This window comes from Tinamus guttatus, unplaced genomic scaffold, assembly GCF_059628265.1.
Source record: "Tinamus guttatus ecotype Peru unplaced genomic scaffold, ASM5962826v1 Tinamus_guttatus_pri_ptg000208l, whole genome shotgun sequence".
NCBI lineage: Eukaryota > Metazoa > Chordata > Aves > Tinamiformes > Tinamidae > Tinamus > Tinamus guttatus.
This window is the reverse complement of record NW_028288742.1, coordinates 255,742-273,545: the sequence shown is the minus strand read 5'-3', so window position 1 is coordinate 273,545 and position 17,804 is coordinate 255,742. Positions and strand designations below refer to the sequence as shown.

Genomic DNA, 17,804 nt, shown 5'->3' with positions numbered 1-17,804 from the left:
GAAGTGATGAGCAAAACATGGTATTGATGGTCAACAAGAGCCCAACATTTTTGTCCACTACAGCTCTTGCAGGAGAAAGACCTGCCCTAAAAGCATAGCATGCTTGGTGCTGCAGGAGACTGGAGGAAGAGGGGACTTCAGTGGGTGTTCCATCCCTTAAAAAGCAACAAAACAAAAATAAATCCCCAAAATAAAAAATCGTCAATGAAACTCACACTGTGCTTCCTCTCTGGAAGCGAGGTGGGTTAACATCTGTGCGGCAAATAACCAACTGCGTAACTTTGCATAGAACTGAAAAGGCTGAAGAGCAGCTATTTAATGGAGGCTTTTTAAATGGATTGAGTCTGAGGAAAATGAAACAGGAAAGCGTGGAAGACAGACTGATAAAATCCTAACGGTGCCACCAGCCGCAGCCAACCTTTGACACTGTTCTTGGAGACACATTTGCGAATCACTAGTAGTATCCATTCTGCAGACCCAATAGAAAGTGTAGTGACCAAGTTGCTTGACAACCCAATGATTAAAAATCTCTAATTATATCATTATAATATGCAGATTATAAGTTCCATGCATATTTTTGTCTCAACAGCAATTTAATTAGAATTTATGTAGATAGTGTTAGAGTAGACACAGGTTGTGTAGCAAATCAGCTCCAAAGGTGCAAAGGAAGAGTCCAGCTCAAATTACTTAAGACATTAGCAACTGCCCTACTGGAAGGCTCGTCCAAGCTACAGAAATGAGTAACGTGCAGCCTGCTAGGGTAGAGAAGAACCCTAAAGTCCCCCCCTACCACCATCTGGGAAAGGAATACGTATCCACAGAGCTAGGACTTAAGTCTTCATTCTAAAGGGCAAGGTGAGAGAAGCCTCATTCTGATGGATCCCCTCACAGTGGTTTTACCTTGAGCACTAGAGGCTTAATGGGATGTGGTTTTTAGGCAGCAAATGGTAGCCAAACACAGCATAGCCTGACAGTGAAGAGAGAAAGCAACTATTTCATTTATTCCTTTTATTTTCATATAAATTAACATTCTAAAAAAATTGAAATAGAAACACTAAATACAATATTGCACATAGTGATCTTTGTTAGATGTCCTATTATTTCATTTAGTATGGTAATATACATACAGTAGGTACTGAAGGGAACAGGAAGGCTACAAACCAAAACATGCTACTGTATCCTTTCAATTAAGAGCAAAGTTAAAAGGAAAAGACTATTGTTTACATAAATACAAACATGGATTTGAATCAGTGCCATTAAAATAGCTTTATTTTTTTAAAGTTTTTTTTTTTTTCCATAAGTTAGTCTTAACAGCAAATAATCTCTTCTTTTCACTTCCCCAAACAGCAATGTTATTCCCCATCAACACAAATTTTTAGAACTCCTCTCTTGGTAATTTATATCCCTGTCAGAAATAATTATGAGTACAGAACTTCACAAAGGTCTGTCAAGCAACAGGAGACTTGCTTTTCACATAGTGAAAAACCCCCCATCTTTTCTAGTGCTTGGTATATGTGAATAACAACAGATTCCTGAGGTCATTTGCACTTCCCCTTACGACACCTTGTAGAGCATGTTAGCCTCTCGACATCCAGGAGCATCTTCTGATGTGCTAGATTAGAAAGAGAACTACCTAGCCCAGCAGGTTGATCTCATCTGCTTTATGCCAGTGTCTTCAAGGCTCCACAGGGGTGAGCACGTGCACCCAGTTCAGCTGACGCACTGACTGCTCTGGGGGAAGTGCACTTTGAAAGCAAAACGTTATCAATCGGGCGGGTAGCGCTGGGGCTTCTTAATCGGGACTGGAGGAAGGTGGTGCTACTGGTTGAGCAGATCAAGATTGATACAGTAAACCCTGGTTTGCAAATAGGAATTAAGCGTATGGTCTGAAGTGGAAGCCCTAAGTCCTAGATTTCTATCATTCGTTCTATCGTTAACCTCCTAGAACAGTGAAAGCCTGGAGGAAAAATCTGCAATTCTGTTAAGTGTGAAATAGATGCGGATTTCTTAGTAGTCTATGTTCTGTCACTAGAATTGGCTAGTGTTTTCCAGAAATGTCAACTGCCATGTGCATCTTTTAAATATATCTCTAAAGGAGTTTTAAATTAACAGTACAGCTAGCTCCAAAAGGGAAGTCATGTACATATGGCCAAAAGACTGTCTGATTTAAATAATCAGGAGTTAAAAACTGTACTATACCTTCTAAAGCTCATGTAAAAGTATTAACTGCTTTATATATTAACAAACTATAATAGCCAAACCTCTCTCATACTCTCTAGAATACTTCTGTGCTTTTCTGTATTTTCCTAGAATTTTTTTTTATGTTGGATTTCTGACCCCTATACCAGCTGGCATTCACTATCTGGCAAAAGATGAAGTAAAAGTATGCTGCCTTATCGATTTTAAAGATAGTTACGGTAAACATCTTGTTCCACAAATATTTAGTCATGGAGGGCAACCAAACAAGTTGGGAAAGCATTGATTATACTGTATAAACAGCACTTAACGATTCAAAATACAAACTACAAATGCCAACATGAAACGGATACAAACAATTCACTAGGAGTAACATTTCTTTCCCTAACCTAAGTGCAGTGCCATGAAGTATTTGTGTTAGACAGATGTTGCCAGTAGGAATGGAGATGTTTTACTGCATCAAGTAGCATTCTTATGAAGTTCAACTTAATGCAATTTTCAGCATGTTCAGAACTGATGCAGATGCTGAGTTTTACGCATGCTGATTTGGCCTATTTGTAATATACCATAAACTTTACAAAATGTTATTTTTGACTGGCAAAGGAGATACAGTACAGGGAAGGTGTTTCAAGTCCATACCTAGTCTATTGCTGGGCACTCCATTAAAGTGATTACATTCATTCATGAATGTTCAATAACACATCCATCGGTGGAAAACTCTAGCGAACAAAACAGAAATTCAGAAAGGTCAAGCGAGCAATGATGAGGATGATGCAGTTTCCTTCCCCCTCATCCCCCACCCAGGGACGTGTTGAGTTTTGGTAAGCAGGTTGCAACGGCTTTTGCTTTTCTTCTCTCAGATCTTCATACTTATCTTTGCTTTCTGAAAAAACAGAAGACATGCAGAGGATTGAGTATAGATAGAAGCACATCTGTAAGGCACAAATCCACAAATTTGTACAGCACAGAAATATGTAGGCCAGCATTCAATTATCCAGACTTAGGGCTGACTTCACAAATAAATTCCCTTTGAAACTAGAATTGAAATGGACTGCAGCTAAAAAATGTGCTTGTGAAATATTTTTGTTTACTTTCCCTTTTGTTTTATCAAGTATTTAGTAACACTAGGAATGCCTCCAGTGGTAAACAAACAGAGATCCTGATATTCAGCTCTACCTGGAAGTCCCAGTTTCAGTACAAGTGAAAATGGTAGTAATACACGAGTAATTATGTCTATAGGTATTAAAAAAAAAAAAATCCATCAGTGGCTTTATGTGTAGGGAGATAGAGGCAAGGGGAAAAAAAATCCAAATCAGCATTCTTTTTCTTAACATCATCTTGATCTGGCTACAAATTAAACTGATAAAATAAAATCTATCATTCCTAACCACATGGTTACCCTGTGTACAATTCGCGTGTCACTGACCATAGCCACTTCTCCCTAAACACTCAGAGTGAAGAACAACAAAAAACACTTCTCTCTCCTTGTGTTAGATTATGCGAGTTGAATTACTGACAGTGACAGCCTGCTTCCTTTCAAGGACGTGTCACATTAATTTAGCAAAGAATATAAAGCATAAAAGAAGTGAAGCATGCTTCTGGGGGAAAAAAATATGAAAAAATCTTCCATTTTCAGATGTGACAAAAATAATTGATGGTCAGTTGCTACAGATATAATTGTAATGTGAGGTGCCAGATTCATTTTCCACTAGAGGAAAATTCATCCATTGCAAAATACATCATGACTCTACTAGTGTTTAGGCAATCATACTGGAACATTTTTGTTGAAATGATTGGTATTAATCCTCTACTACCATTACACATATGTATCTGATTTCAGGAGAAAAGTTAGAGGAAAAACACCCAGATTGAGTGTCCTTATCACATAATATCTACTACATTTTGCAGCTTTTAGTAAACAGAACAGTTGCAGACTGAATAACCCTGAAGCCTGGAATAGGCTTTCTTCGGTTTAGGTGCATCCCATGCTAGGACCTGATACAGCAGATGTGCTCGTGGAATACCCTTCTCTTGCTCATGCACTTCTGTTTTGTCAGGTGACATTCACAAGCAGCATTTGAGTTTTAATTTAACTCCTCTCTTGAAAATGTCAAATATTTTTTTTAAGAAGAGTGTATCAGGAATAACCTACCTATAAAATGCAAAGAGAAAAAAGTAGAAAGACTAATGACAATAGGAGCATGATTATATTTTTTACTTACAATTCCAGAGTCATGTTTTGGTCTTATATTGTAAAGTGATTTCCCCTTTTTCTGCCTGCAGACTTCCTCTGCTTCTTTAACTCTGAAAAGAGACATAATTTATAAATATTTCCTTAGACCATTTGCAAAGGCAGCAGAGTACAGAACTTAAAAATTTAGGCTTGAGGATACAAGTGGGTAACCTTACCCCCACCATACGTTCATTAGCCTGCTCCATGAAATAACATCTGTACTAAGGCAGCTATTGCTGCCACACCGCCCAAATGTGGCACTTGCAAAGGCAGACATGATCAATGCTGGAATCAGTTGTAGTTACCAGAAGGAATCAGCAGTTATTTGTGGTTATTTGAAGATTCAAATGTATTTAATTTAAATTCATTTAAGTTAAAAATGTATTTTTTTTTAAATTTAAATTTAATATACACTGGTTGACATGAAGATTAGCCTCTGGAAAATTCAGCCAAACCCTGCTAAGCTCCCTTACTTGTTCCATCTTGTTACAACCTATTATTATTATTATTATTATTCCCTCTCCTCAAACATTCTTCAGCCATTCCTGAGCGGACTTTTAAAAAGGATCTAAGCAACCTATCTTTTCTTTCACTCATATTTGTTTGTATTTAAAACTGCAAAATGGCTTACCCTAAGTTCCGAGTCTTCGCTCTCTAAACTAAAACAAATTAATAGACTAGCTGTGAAAAACTCCAGAATGATTGTAAGGAATGAGGCGTTTGCGACCAGAATGGTGCGTGTTACCCTGCTTGTCCCTTTCTTTTGAAAAGGGAGGGTAAGCAGCAAGGTTTGCAATGTAATCTGGACATAAACACACTGGGGCTGCCTGGGTCTAAAGAGAGGAACAGGTTCCAGAACTAAAGTTCTCTCTTAATAACATTTCCTGACCAGAAAATGGTACCAAGTAAGGGCCTTGGGAAAGGATACCAGATGACACATTTTTTTGGACATCGACATAGGGAACAAACTCCCGGAATAAGAGGACTGTACTGAGACTGGGTTCTGTTGAAATCAGTCTGGTAGGTTTACTCATTTTGTAAATCAGTCTTAAACTCACATGGCTATTGAAACACTGGTATTGCAGATTTAAATCATTAAATCTCTGAGCTTTAGACTTTTATATAAGCTTTCCCTACAAGATGGCATTAAGTGGCATATGTGCTAGTTTTTTGATGAGGGATGACAGAATCATTTACAAATAAGAAAATAAAATAAAAATGTAAATCCTCTATTGGCTGTATTGCACACTCTTGCCAGCAATATAGACTTTGGATGCTGCTTGCTTTGCCCTTTCATCATTATCCAACAGTGAAAAAGACTAGTAAAATGATATTGAAGAAATGATATATCTTTGGCTGGTTCTTTGTGGTTTATCTCCAGACCACTTGCATGTCTGCTATTTCACTGAGGCTACACAGGGCAACATAAGAATCAGACTTTATGTTACTATTATTTTAAAATAATTCTTGTGTGTGTGGTCAGGGCCAGATTTTTGATAGTATGACTCCAGCTGAGTCTGCTAAGCACATTAGAAATTCATCTCTCTGTTATCCAGCTTCGCCAGACACACCTCATTCTTTTCATAAGTTTCAAATTTATACTTCTAAAAATTAATTTAAACTGGGGTTCTTTCCCAGCACTTCTAACAAGCTGCACTCTTAATTTGATAGCCTTGTATTTTATTAATATAGAAACACCTTTACTGGCACATCTGGGTGAATAAAGGCTTTGAAACCTGTTACTTTCAAGCTGTAATGCTTTCTTTTATCTGACTGCAAATCAAACAGATCGCTGCAGCATAACAGAGAACAAAGATGTCAAAGAGCCAAGTAATTCACCTCTAAAAATGTACGTAAATAGATTCAGCAAAAGTGACAGCCAAAATGCTGTGATAGCTTTGAACAGAAGCTTCTGGGAATGGTAGAGAATGCAGTAAAATTCTAAGACATTTTCCTTAAATGTCACCTTTTCCTCTGCTTAGCTTCTACTTATATTCGAAGGAAGAAAATTATCTGTGGCATTGATCTTCCCATGATTTCCTCCAAGCGGTCAGGCACATTCTAAAGCATCAAAAGCCACTCTTACAAAGGCAGTTATAAAATAGCGTATCTATCATATAATTTCCTCTTTAAAATACAACGATAGCTGGTAGACATAATTTAAATCAGAGAATGAAATGTTACTTGGGAGTAGATTAGCATCAGATCTGGGGGACTTTACAATAATCCTGAAGGTAGCAAGATGTCTGCTTTATAGAAGCAATTTAATATATGCAGGTATTCAGACTACTGATCATGCGAATGGCAGCGTATGTAACATTAGAAAATATTTTCTAAACCACTTCACACAGATCCAGATGTTTTTCTCAGGAAATGCCAGGGAATCTGTAGCTCTACTCTTTGTCCCATCTAAACATCCCCTCCAAGGACAGTTTGCCCACCGCTTGACTAACAGATTGGGTCATAAGAGAGCACAGCTTCCTGGTCATTCAAAACACAAACTCTCACACACAATGGAACATCGGATAAGAGTGATTCTCTAAACTACAGCTCCTGTTAAGTTATCATTGTCAGCGTAACATTTTCAACATTCTGCTTCTGTTAGAGAAATCACTGCATGAGGAAAAGCGGCCTTGACCTGATAGAGCACAAAACACGATCCACACCACTTGGTGAGGGAAAGAGTCAGAACTTCTGTGCTGCTTAAACTGCAATTGGAAACGCAATCCTCAGCTTCTGGACTGATGAACTGTCAGCCTTCAGCTTGTGCTATCCATTTCTCTGAGATTATGTAAGAGGTTCTGCTCTCACAAGCACAGCTACAGTCCTTGGGAGCTTTTGTGGAATTCTTTGGAGTTTGGGCCTGTTTATTCACGGCCCTGGGAACGGAGCCGATGAGAAGGGTCATTCTCTGATGCACGGAAGAAAAAGCTGAGAGCGAACAGCTCCTCCACTCTAATTCCAACCGTATCACTGACTCACTGTGTGGGTTTGGGACATTTCACCGTCTCCTGGCCCATATCCTGCTCTCCATGCAGGAAGATTCACGCAGTTATACAGAGTACCACTGAAGTCAATACAACCTATAATCATGCTTCTCCAAGGTTAAATCTCTTTTGTAATGTAAAGATAGCACACTGACTAGGAGACTTAGGTTATGACCCTGTAAAAAGGAGAAACACAGAAAACTATGAAAAACTACAGCTCCATCTGTAAAAAGTCTCTGTACCTGTGCAAATTGATAATAGCAGCCATCAGCCTTCTGCTGTGCTAAATCCCAAACCAGTTGAAATGCAGTTGAAATTCCTGCATGTATTTTCTGATGATTGACCTCTTCAAGTAAATAAGGATTTTAGTAATTTTAAAATTTAAATATCCTAACCTCTTTTTTTTAAAAAAAAAAAAAAAAAAAAAAAAAAAAAAGCTAAACTTCGTGTTTTGATAAGGTTGTCACTACCACTTAAACTGTAAAATCTAGAAGAACAGAAAGAGAGTACCCTTTGAGGTAAGGGCAATAGTCTCAAGTTAGTTGGCAAAAAACTTTTAATTACCACTGGCAACTTCTTCCCAACTTTCCCCCCAACTCGTTCTTGCCCTGGCTGTCTCTCTCAATGATTCCTCATCCTCCCATCCATGAAACCTACTTTTAGTATATCATAATGAGATATGCAAAGACACCTCATTACTGCTAGCGCATGCCTGGTTCAAGTCATATTCTTCACTCTGGCAAATTCCTGTACCACTTTGTCCCACTAACTTCAGTGGGATACAAAAGTTAATAACTTAAGACCAAAAAGATGTAAAAGTTACACGAAAACTGGTGGCTGTATCAGGGAGACTGCATTCAACAGTGGTCAGCTGTTAAAGAGTGCCATGAATATTCATGGATCTTATTCAATACTGGGAGGAGGGAAGGGGATGTCTGGGGAGAACACCACCACAGCACTGAACCCACGAGCCTCCTCGCAGGCCCAAGAGGAGAAGCAGTTGCAGACAATGACACACTTGCAGGCTCCAGGCCAACGTGACACTGCCGTTATGACAGTGCAGAGAACACAGAGCTCCAAAGAACACTAAACTGTTAAAAAGACATTCCTAGGAAAGGAGTGGGGACTCAATTGTCAAGGCCTGTGTGGAAAAACAGGCTGCCACCAAGGGAAGCAGTGGAAAAAGAGTCGGAAGATGATGGGCGTTTCCCAGCTACACAGAATTATGACCCTTAGGCAGAGGCAGGCGTGTGTATAGATTGATTTATTGTTTTTAAGATCTGTTTTTACTTAAGCTACTTACTTCTATGCAACTAATACTTTCTGTTATAAGGGGACCAAACAGCCTCTACTCTGTTACTCTTAAGTGCAGTACTCAGTTAAAGGTGTGACAGCAGCTCAAGGAATGATGTAAGAGCAGCATGAGGTGGGTGACAGGAGGACCTGCTAGGTCCTCTTGAAGAAGCTCTTGAAGAAACCAGTTGGTACAGTTAAGTTGCTAAGCCTGACACGAATTACTCATAAGCTTACAGTGTGCTAAGACACTTTGCTAGACTGATGCTCAAATTATCTCACTACATACACTTCAACTGCTTCTCAAATTCTTTCAGTTAACTTTGATTCACTTGCTTTCTACTCTTGTCCCATCCCATCCCATATAAATTTGGCCTCAAAACAGAGCAAATCAGTTGGTAGGAAAGACAGCATCACCTGCGTTATGTTTAATAACTTTTGCCTGTTACTTTTTAACCCAAGTAATTTTTTCCTTTTGTCTTAGGACATAATCCTACAAAAAATAGTTGTCTTCTGTAATCTGAAGAATAGAGGTATTCAGAGCAGTATATCCAGCAACAGGCCCAGGGTAGATTCTATAAATACTGAATCAGAGAGTTGAATCTGGATAAACACATGTCCTTAAATATTAATTAAACTTAGCTAAAGTAGCTTTTATTACTGTACAGAGAATATCCTTCCAAGCAGTCCTTATGATAGAAAACACTTAAGAAATATGTAACAGTATCCAAAACCTGGATCAGGTTAAAAATAAAATAAAATAAAAAAACCTCACAATCCTACAAGTCCTTAAACAGTTAATCACTCACAGGGCCCAAGAATTAGGGTTTCAAATGCTGGCGCTTCGGAGGGTCTAATAAACATTACCCTAAACTATCCAAAAGTAGTAGTTTCTTATTTCCATCATAATAAAAACACTTTTCTTCAGCACTTTCACCTCCTTTTACCTCCTATGTATTGAGACATGTATACAGTGTTCGTTACGATTAAGTTTAAAGACAGTCCGCAAGATCAATAAAAGAGTTACACTTTGTCACGCATACAGGAAAAAAAACCCGACATCCCTCCTAACCCAAAGACAGAGCAGCCTTATGTACCTTCTAGACCGAAAGCCAGCCTGGCCACAGCCTTATCAAGGCTTAGAGAATTTCTCTCATCATTCAAGCCACTGAGAAGGGCGGCCACTTTCCTGCCGCTGAACATTAATAATGTTGTCTGAAGTATCTGTGGCAGACAGATTCATTTCCTACTGGCTCCATCTAGGCTTGGTAGCCTTACACTTCACTAGAGAGCACTACGACATGACAAATGTAATCACAGTGAGAAGGCTGGAATGTTATATGCCCTAGATAGCTACAGCTGCTCACAGAAACAGCCACGATAAATTCAGACAGACATTACTTTTATACTTTGACATGAAACCCAAATAATTTTTTCTGCATGCATTCTGTATTTTGTAACATAAACCAAAGCTTAGACCAATACTCTTCAGAGGACTAAGCACTTATCATCAGATAAAATATTTTAGCATGCAACACCCTCTCTTCTATTTATATAAGTTAGTCTGGGCTGGAGATAAATTGTTTATAATAATAATAGTACCTTGAAAAATAAAAACAAACAAAAAGTCCTAAGCAAAATATCCAATGCTGAAAAGTTCCTACGACCTCAAGAGCAGAACATATTAAAATAGTTTCTTGAAAAACTGTTCCAGAGTAATGGGTCTAAATTTTATTTTTTGATCCAGTTATGAAAACTTAATTTTTTTTGCTAATAGGTTAAAAAAACAAACAAAAAAACAAAATTACAATTCCCCCACCCCCCACTCTTCCCCAGAAAAAAGTACAGTAAAAAATAGAGAGCTCTTACTTCCATGCCAACAGGCTCAAAGTGATGACACAGATATGATTCAGTATCTGACTGTACAAACTTTATACAGCTAAGCAGCACACTGCAATGTCCCGTCAAACTTACTGAGGAAAGCTAACCTCTGCCTACCAAGAGAAGTTGTGTATTGGAGTACCCTGACATCGCTGCCAGCTCCTTGCACGGCTGCTGTGAAGACCACGAAGCACGCAAGGGCTGGCTGAGACACAGCCACTAGTCATATTTCGGCCCATAGGATCAAGGACAGAAAGATTAAAACGCTTTAATCTGGCCACTTAACATAGGCACTAACCTGTAGCAGGACTCTGAATGCGACCTCTTTGTCAGCAGTGCAAAACAGACTGTGCTGAATATGTTTTAAATTTTCTTCAGAGTATGCACCAAACTGACATAAAAATGAAGCTTCCAGGCCAACTGAAATGAAAGTGAGACCTTCCAATTTTCAGAGCATTTCTGCAATCCACAAGACACCAAAATATTCTGAAATAATTTCTATTCACAATTATCAGTCTGTGCAACTGCAATCTTCATAATTTGGGTTAAGAGGGAGGGAAAAAAAAAGAAATGGAAAGTGTTAAAATATATTTCTCTTAATTTCTCTGTGGAAAAGAAATACCAGTTTTACCCAGTTTAGCGGTTTTTGATGGCCTGGGGATTCTTCTCTTACCTGCGTAAGGATATGCAGGTAAATGCACACACAAAATAATGTATTAAAATACATGTTTTAACATGGCCTTAGCTTATTAAAGAAAATTTTACCTTGTAAGTGTAAGAACATGAAATATTAAGCAGCTAAAGGTGGCTATCATTCTAGTAAAATGTATATGTCCACTTAAACATACTTCCTGACTTCTGCCATCAAATTTATAGATTTTATTGCTGTCAATGTGGCCAATATTTTGGATTATACATCATTACCTTCTGGTAAGATGGCAATCATTTTTCTACAGACTTTGCATATGAAAATTGAGGTGACCCTCGGAAAAGACAGTCATCACCTTCTACTGTTTTTCTTGGGACAGAAGCCAGCTTGCTCTCAAAGCAGTTGGCTGCCTTCTAGCCTTTTTGGCTAGGACATTCAACAGGAAATGATAAGGCAAAAGGAATAAGACTAGAGGTGAGGCAAAGCTGGTTACATAATGACTAAGGAAAAGAAAGAAAACTCAGGAGTGAACAGAATTGTGAAACTACATATGTGCTCTGAAACATTTTGAAGAAGCAAGTGGGATAAAGGAAGGAAAAAGTGCAATGTGTAAAAAAAGAATGAGAAAAGTCTTTAGTTAACAGATGAAGCATAGAAGGAGACTTAAGAGGGTATCTTAGGAAGGTATGAAGACACAGCTTGGGCAGATGGTAGCTAACATTTTGACAGCACAAGAGAACTGAATGAGGAGAGGAGAGCACTGGAAAGTAAAGAAACAAATTTAGAAGTCAGCTGAAGAGTCACAGAAGTAGAGGTAGCCAGTACAGGAAGTAGGAAAATAAGAGGTCCCAAACTTTGCATCATCAGGTGAGAACACACGTATCAGAAGCTGCCCATTTGTAGCCATGTTCTGATGTCAGAACGACCGCGAATACAGCAAGGCTCTCTCAAAACATACAAACCCCTAACATTTGATCTCCTGTACTCATGCCACACGGCATGTAAGGTGCCACACATCTGCATTTAAAGGATGTTGTTTGTCACTGGTAGGCTAACTCTATGCACTGGTATGGCATATTGCCTCAGAGATGAAGGAATACAACATCTTCAGGAACAGGCTGAGTTGCAGTAGGTTTTAAGTCTTTGTGAGAATTTCAAAATGTGAAGGGCTAACATTTTAATGACCAATAGTGTTCATCTGCAAAATATTATATTTTATTGAATCTCAAATGCCTCTCTGCCTGGGAATGAAAACATCTCGCAAGTAAAGAAAATGCAAAACCATAGTATAACAAAGCGTCACAGGCATGAAAACAGAAGGCAAATTTCACTGTGAAATTACGAAATCTGGAATCTGGCCTTGTGTAAGTCATAAAAGTCAGGAGAGGTCAGATTGGAATTTTTGTAACAGATTCTTCACTGTGTTCTTGTTTAGAATTCATACACAGCAGTTGCCTTACATTTGCATGCAGAAATACTTGTTCCTGTCTTATAAAACATAGTATTATTTATATAAAGCTAAACTAGATATTAAAATCTGAGGTCTAGACTGACTTACCTCCAAATATTTTTTATTTTTCACAAACTTTTCCCCAAAGAGTAATGCTACAAATGAAAGTCACTGCTCTCCTCCCTTAACCAAAACCCCTGGTGTTTTCATTGAAAAAAAGGACTAATTACAGAAAGTGCACAAGGAAGGAACAAAAGTACTGAAATATTGAGCAACTTCTCTCTCAGTTGGACAACAAATTGCCTCTTTGTTAGGCCCTGCCTCAAAAGACCATTCCTAGCTTCTGAATCTTTGGTGCAAGTATTCTTTCAATGTTTTTAATTAGCCCAGTATGTTCTGATCAGAAAGTTCTTTTATTTAAGATGAAATCTTGAAAAGCAATAAAAAAAAACCTTTTAATTATTCAATTCAAAGCCGCATCAGCTGCATTCTGATTTGAAATGTCACCATTATACCTGTGCCTTGTACATTTTAAAATGAAACCTATCAGCATCAAACTCAAATTCTTAGAGAGCAGTAAGCTTAACATACATAAGTAAATGCATCTATTGTAATAAATGGGTGACTATTAACATAATATTAGGGGCTTTTGGTCAACATACAATAACACACCAGCAGTTTCATGATCATTTGGGAATGTACCCCACTAAAAATACTCCACATTTTCATCATTTTCCTCACATGCTGCCATTCCCTATACATCCTTCTCTATTCTTCCACCTCAGCATATTCCCATGTCCCCAGATATCTCACTCTCAGGTCTGACTCACTGGTTTCCATTATGAGCGTTAACAAAATATCCCTTAAATTACTCTGAGAGGACATTGCTCGTGCTATGGGATTTAATGCCCTCCTCTGCAAGCAGAAGTGGCAGCTTACCAATATGCTCCTCACTGTGCAACGTACAGATATCCAATGCCAGACTTTAAATTGCTCAACAGCAAGTTTTAAATCATCCTGCCGAGCAGTCTGTAGGGAGACATACCAGTCTTTCTGCAGAGAGAGATCAATGAGCTGTGGAGACATGCTGGCCAGGAATCTCCCTTTCATCTAGATATACACAGTGTGACACACCAGGTGCCAGCTTAACTGCTATTCTTACGGGAATGGGCAACTTGTACATTTGAGAGACGAGTACATTTTTTTGAGTTTATAGATTATTTTTAATGTGTCAAAGATTTATCGTTAGAGTTGAAGGGTGAGTAAAGTCAGCCAAAAGAAATTCTCAAACTTAGTATGATGCAAGATATCAGAGACTTACAGAACTTTACCATAATGTTGATTCTGCTTATGAACTCTCCTCTCCTGGCATCCCTGAACTCAGTTATTTTCTGCTCAGTGACATGCCTTTTCTTAAAGGCAAGGGCCAGACAAATCCCATGAGAAATCTTTCTTATGCACAGAATTAGGGTATCTATTTCCTACTCCCCTTTTTCTTTTCTTTCTTTTTTTTTTTTCTTCCCACCTAGGAATATAACTCTCTCTCCCCTATTTAGTAAAACTTTTGCAAGGTTCGTAGCCTGTCTGGAACAGCAACTGCAACTGAAACACCCAGAAGAGAATTAGACAAAGGAGTGTCAATATCTCACTTGCACCCAGAGAAAGGGAAGGTTGAACTGTGGCCCTGCAAGAATGCTTCCCCCTGCTTATTGGCCTGTTTCTAGAAATATCTGAAGCTGTGCCTCAGGTCTAATGATAATCACCTTTGACATAAATTAAGATTTCCTTATTCCCTCTTCTTTTAAAATTCTGAAAATATTGACTTCTTCCTCGTTACTGTAGTAAGCCAGAGTGTATTTCACACCATTTAAGAAAGGATGAAGTTACAGACCATCTAAGTGCATCCTAAAGATTGATGTGCTTGCCAATATGAGATCTTCTGATAATGATTTGCATTTCTAGCACCAAGGATTTGCAAACCCTGTATTTGTCTTCCATAAACTGTAGCTGCTTAACTCCTTTTATTTTTTTCTCTCTAATTGGCAATAACTTTTCAAGATTTTCTTCTGAAAGGATTTAGTAAGTGTTGCCTCTCTAGCTCCTTTTTCTCTTCAGGTCCTAATACAGGAGATCTTTTCCTGGATCCTAGGAAAGCAGCAGTGCTCTGGGCAACTGTTCTGTAGCTCTCTCTGTAGAGCAGAAGTGAAACCACTCCTTCCTCTCAAAGAAGTGCTAGACCAGAAAAATGAATTTAATATTGAACATATCTACCTCAATGATTCAAAGAAACCAGAAAAGAAAAGATGCAGGGGGAAATATAGCCAGGGGTAAATACATTAACTCTTTTCCCGTAAATATATCGGTTTGCATGAGGCAACTGCTCTGTCTACAGGAGATATAAAAAGATACATTTGAAAATTTCTTGGGTGATCTTTTAGGGTAAAATTTTCCCCATAAGGTAAAACTTTTGTTCTAACAATCTGCAGTTGCAGTTGTGCATAATCTGACAATATATATTCAGAGGACAATTTGCATTTCAGAGCATGCAACTGGAATAAATCATGTAACGAGGCAGCTGAACTTGCTTGAACAGAGCTTGCAAGGTTCAAAACGTTATTCTTCTTGCAAACAATACTGAAATGAAATTGATGAAGATAATGCCAGCTTCGCTGGGCCTTCTTGCTGATCACATGTAAAGGACAACATACACGAGCAGATACCATTCCAGAGCTTTGATGGTATGAACACAATGTCTAACCCACTAATGACACATTAAAATACACAGATGTGAAACAACATGGTCCTGAAAATGCAGATATGCCTTGTTTAGGGTTTTATTATTATTAATTGCTTAATCAATAAGAAGTTATATTATTTTGAAGATTTTCACTTAAAAGTGAAAGCTTTAGGTTAGATCTTTAGGTTAAACATAGCATGAGAAATTTCAACCTAAACAAAACATTTGCGAGAATATTACAAATAACCCAGTTAACAATTTTGCTTGGAATGCTCCACTTAGCCTCAACTGCAGCATAACCACAAAAATAGCACTGTTAAGAAAACTGCAATAGACCTTTTGGCAGAACTACGCTTTCAGTTTAATTTTCAGGTGCCTTTTTCTTTTTATTGCTACTGTATTTAACAGTTTATCATGCATAATTCTCTCTACAGCTGGTATTTTCCACTTCTGCTTTATTTCATTTGACAGAACTGAGCAAAAGCAGTAGAAAAGTTGAGAAAAAATTAATTTGTTCTTAACCTTGTACCATTTTTCTTATTTTTTTTTTCCTCTCATCTTCTTATAAAAAAATACGTAGTGTGACACTTCAGTGTTTATCTTGTGCATATAAATGCCAGACAGACCAATAAACAAGTTGAAATGCTGACTGAGAAGTATTTAAAATAAAAGCTGTCTGACTGCTTTCTGTAAAACACATACATTTTAAATGTATCAGTAACAAAAAGTAATACCACCCTAGGAAATACCATCTATGAAAAGCCTTTGGGTAAATTATTGTAAAACAGTGTGACTCATATCTGCAGAGACTAAATAAGGAACAGCCACTATTAACAAGCAATTCCTTTTTCTACACAGTCCATATGGAACCTGGGATATAAAATAACCCAGAAATGTTGCCCATAGCATAAACATTTATTAAACAAAATACTAGAGTGGAGGGAGAAGAGAAAGGAAAGGGAGGGAAAGAAAGATGATCAAACTAAAGAAAGGAAAAGGGAATAAAGTTGTACGTTTTATAAATAATGATCAAAATTAAAGTGCTTTATGTCAGCTAACACCCTGGCAAATAATCCTCCAACAATGGTGGCATACTATAATATTTAAAGTCTCACCACATCTGTCACTTAAACATTTTACTGCCAATGAAAACCTACAGAAAGTTGTCTTGACCATTAACATGCTAGTCAACTTTAGCAGCAGAGAGTAACACAACTTATGCACCTTATGCACCTAGAAACATTAAAAACTGTTTGTTGACAAAACATACAACAGGAAATTCTAGAATTCCTTTGGGTTTCTGATAATTCTGTGACCAACTCCAATGGATTTGGAATTTTACCCCTCAACTATTACTGCTGAGACCTTCATAGAATCCAGGCGCTACTCACGTGGTAAAAATAACATCACTAGAATTTGGCGGACATAAATCATCACAAAGTAGATAGAAAGCACTCATTCAACAACATCACTAACATCAATGAGGATTATAAGTCAGTCTCTGGAACAAATAATTTTTATTTCAAAGGCGCAAGTGGTTGTCCATCATCTGTGGATCTGCCCATACAAGCTGAGATTTTGAAAAATATCATTGTGTGCATTCTTACACCTTTTTGCAGTACTTATTTTTCTGTCAAGATGCTTTGTCCTCTCTCAGTACTCAGGAGGGCCTCGCATCAAAGCATCCTTTCTTTCACAAAGAACGCTTAAAATGGCAAGTCCAGCGAACAGCCTAAAGAACAAATTTAGGCATCAAGTTGAACTACGATGGCAGTCGAAATATTTTTCATGGAAAGGCTTTGATAAAACAGCCACTTTAGTAATGAAGATTCTTTGCTTCTGGGTAAAAAAAACATAAAAATAATAATAAAAAGCTTTCCTTGAAAAATTTTTATTCTTACTGCTAATTCTGCCAAAATATTTGAATTCCTAAAAGGCAACAAAGAGACCTTGAGTTGGCCAGTCCTGAAATGGCACCATGCCAGACTTTTTTGAGAGGTGAGTACAAGCCAAGACATCAAAGGTTTCCAAACTCTAAACTCAGCCTCATTGGAACAAATGAAATCTATAAAGAGTAAGATTTAAACTGGATAAGACAAGCCAAAATTACAATTCTATGCAAAAAAAAAAAAGGGGGGCAAAACGAAAAAAAAAAAACAAAAAAAACCCACTATCTATAATTTTTAGACTTTCAGTGACTTCTGAGATTTCAGCTAATTCCAGATAGTCCATTTTGGCCCGCTGAGGATTTTTTCTCCTTCCCATCACCTCCAAGCTTCACCTTGGCTCGACTTGCTGCTTCCCAGGAACCTCTCAGCTTTCTTGCCCACTGCAGGCTTCTTGATTTGAATCCCTCTCCCTCCTTCCCTATCTCATCT

The 17,804-nt window shown here is 37.9% G+C and overlaps 1 protein-coding gene across 1 annotated transcript in view; it reads right to left on the bottom strand.

Moving 5' to 3' along the window:
• Positions 1–1,958: 1,958 nt before the first annotated feature.
• Positions 1,959–17,804, bottom strand: part of FMN2 (formin 2) — a 153,722-nt gene continuing 137,876 nt past the window's right edge. Inside the window, exons 19-20 of the mRNA XM_088524283.1 lie at positions 4,419–4,500; positions 1,959–3,079 (exon numbers count right to left, since the gene is read on the bottom strand). Coding sequence (XP_088380409.1) covers positions 3,053–3,079; positions 4,419–4,500 — 109 coding nt within the window. The 3' untranslated portion in view covers positions 1,959–3,052. The remainder of the gene's footprint in view (positions 3,080–4,418; positions 4,501–17,804) is intronic.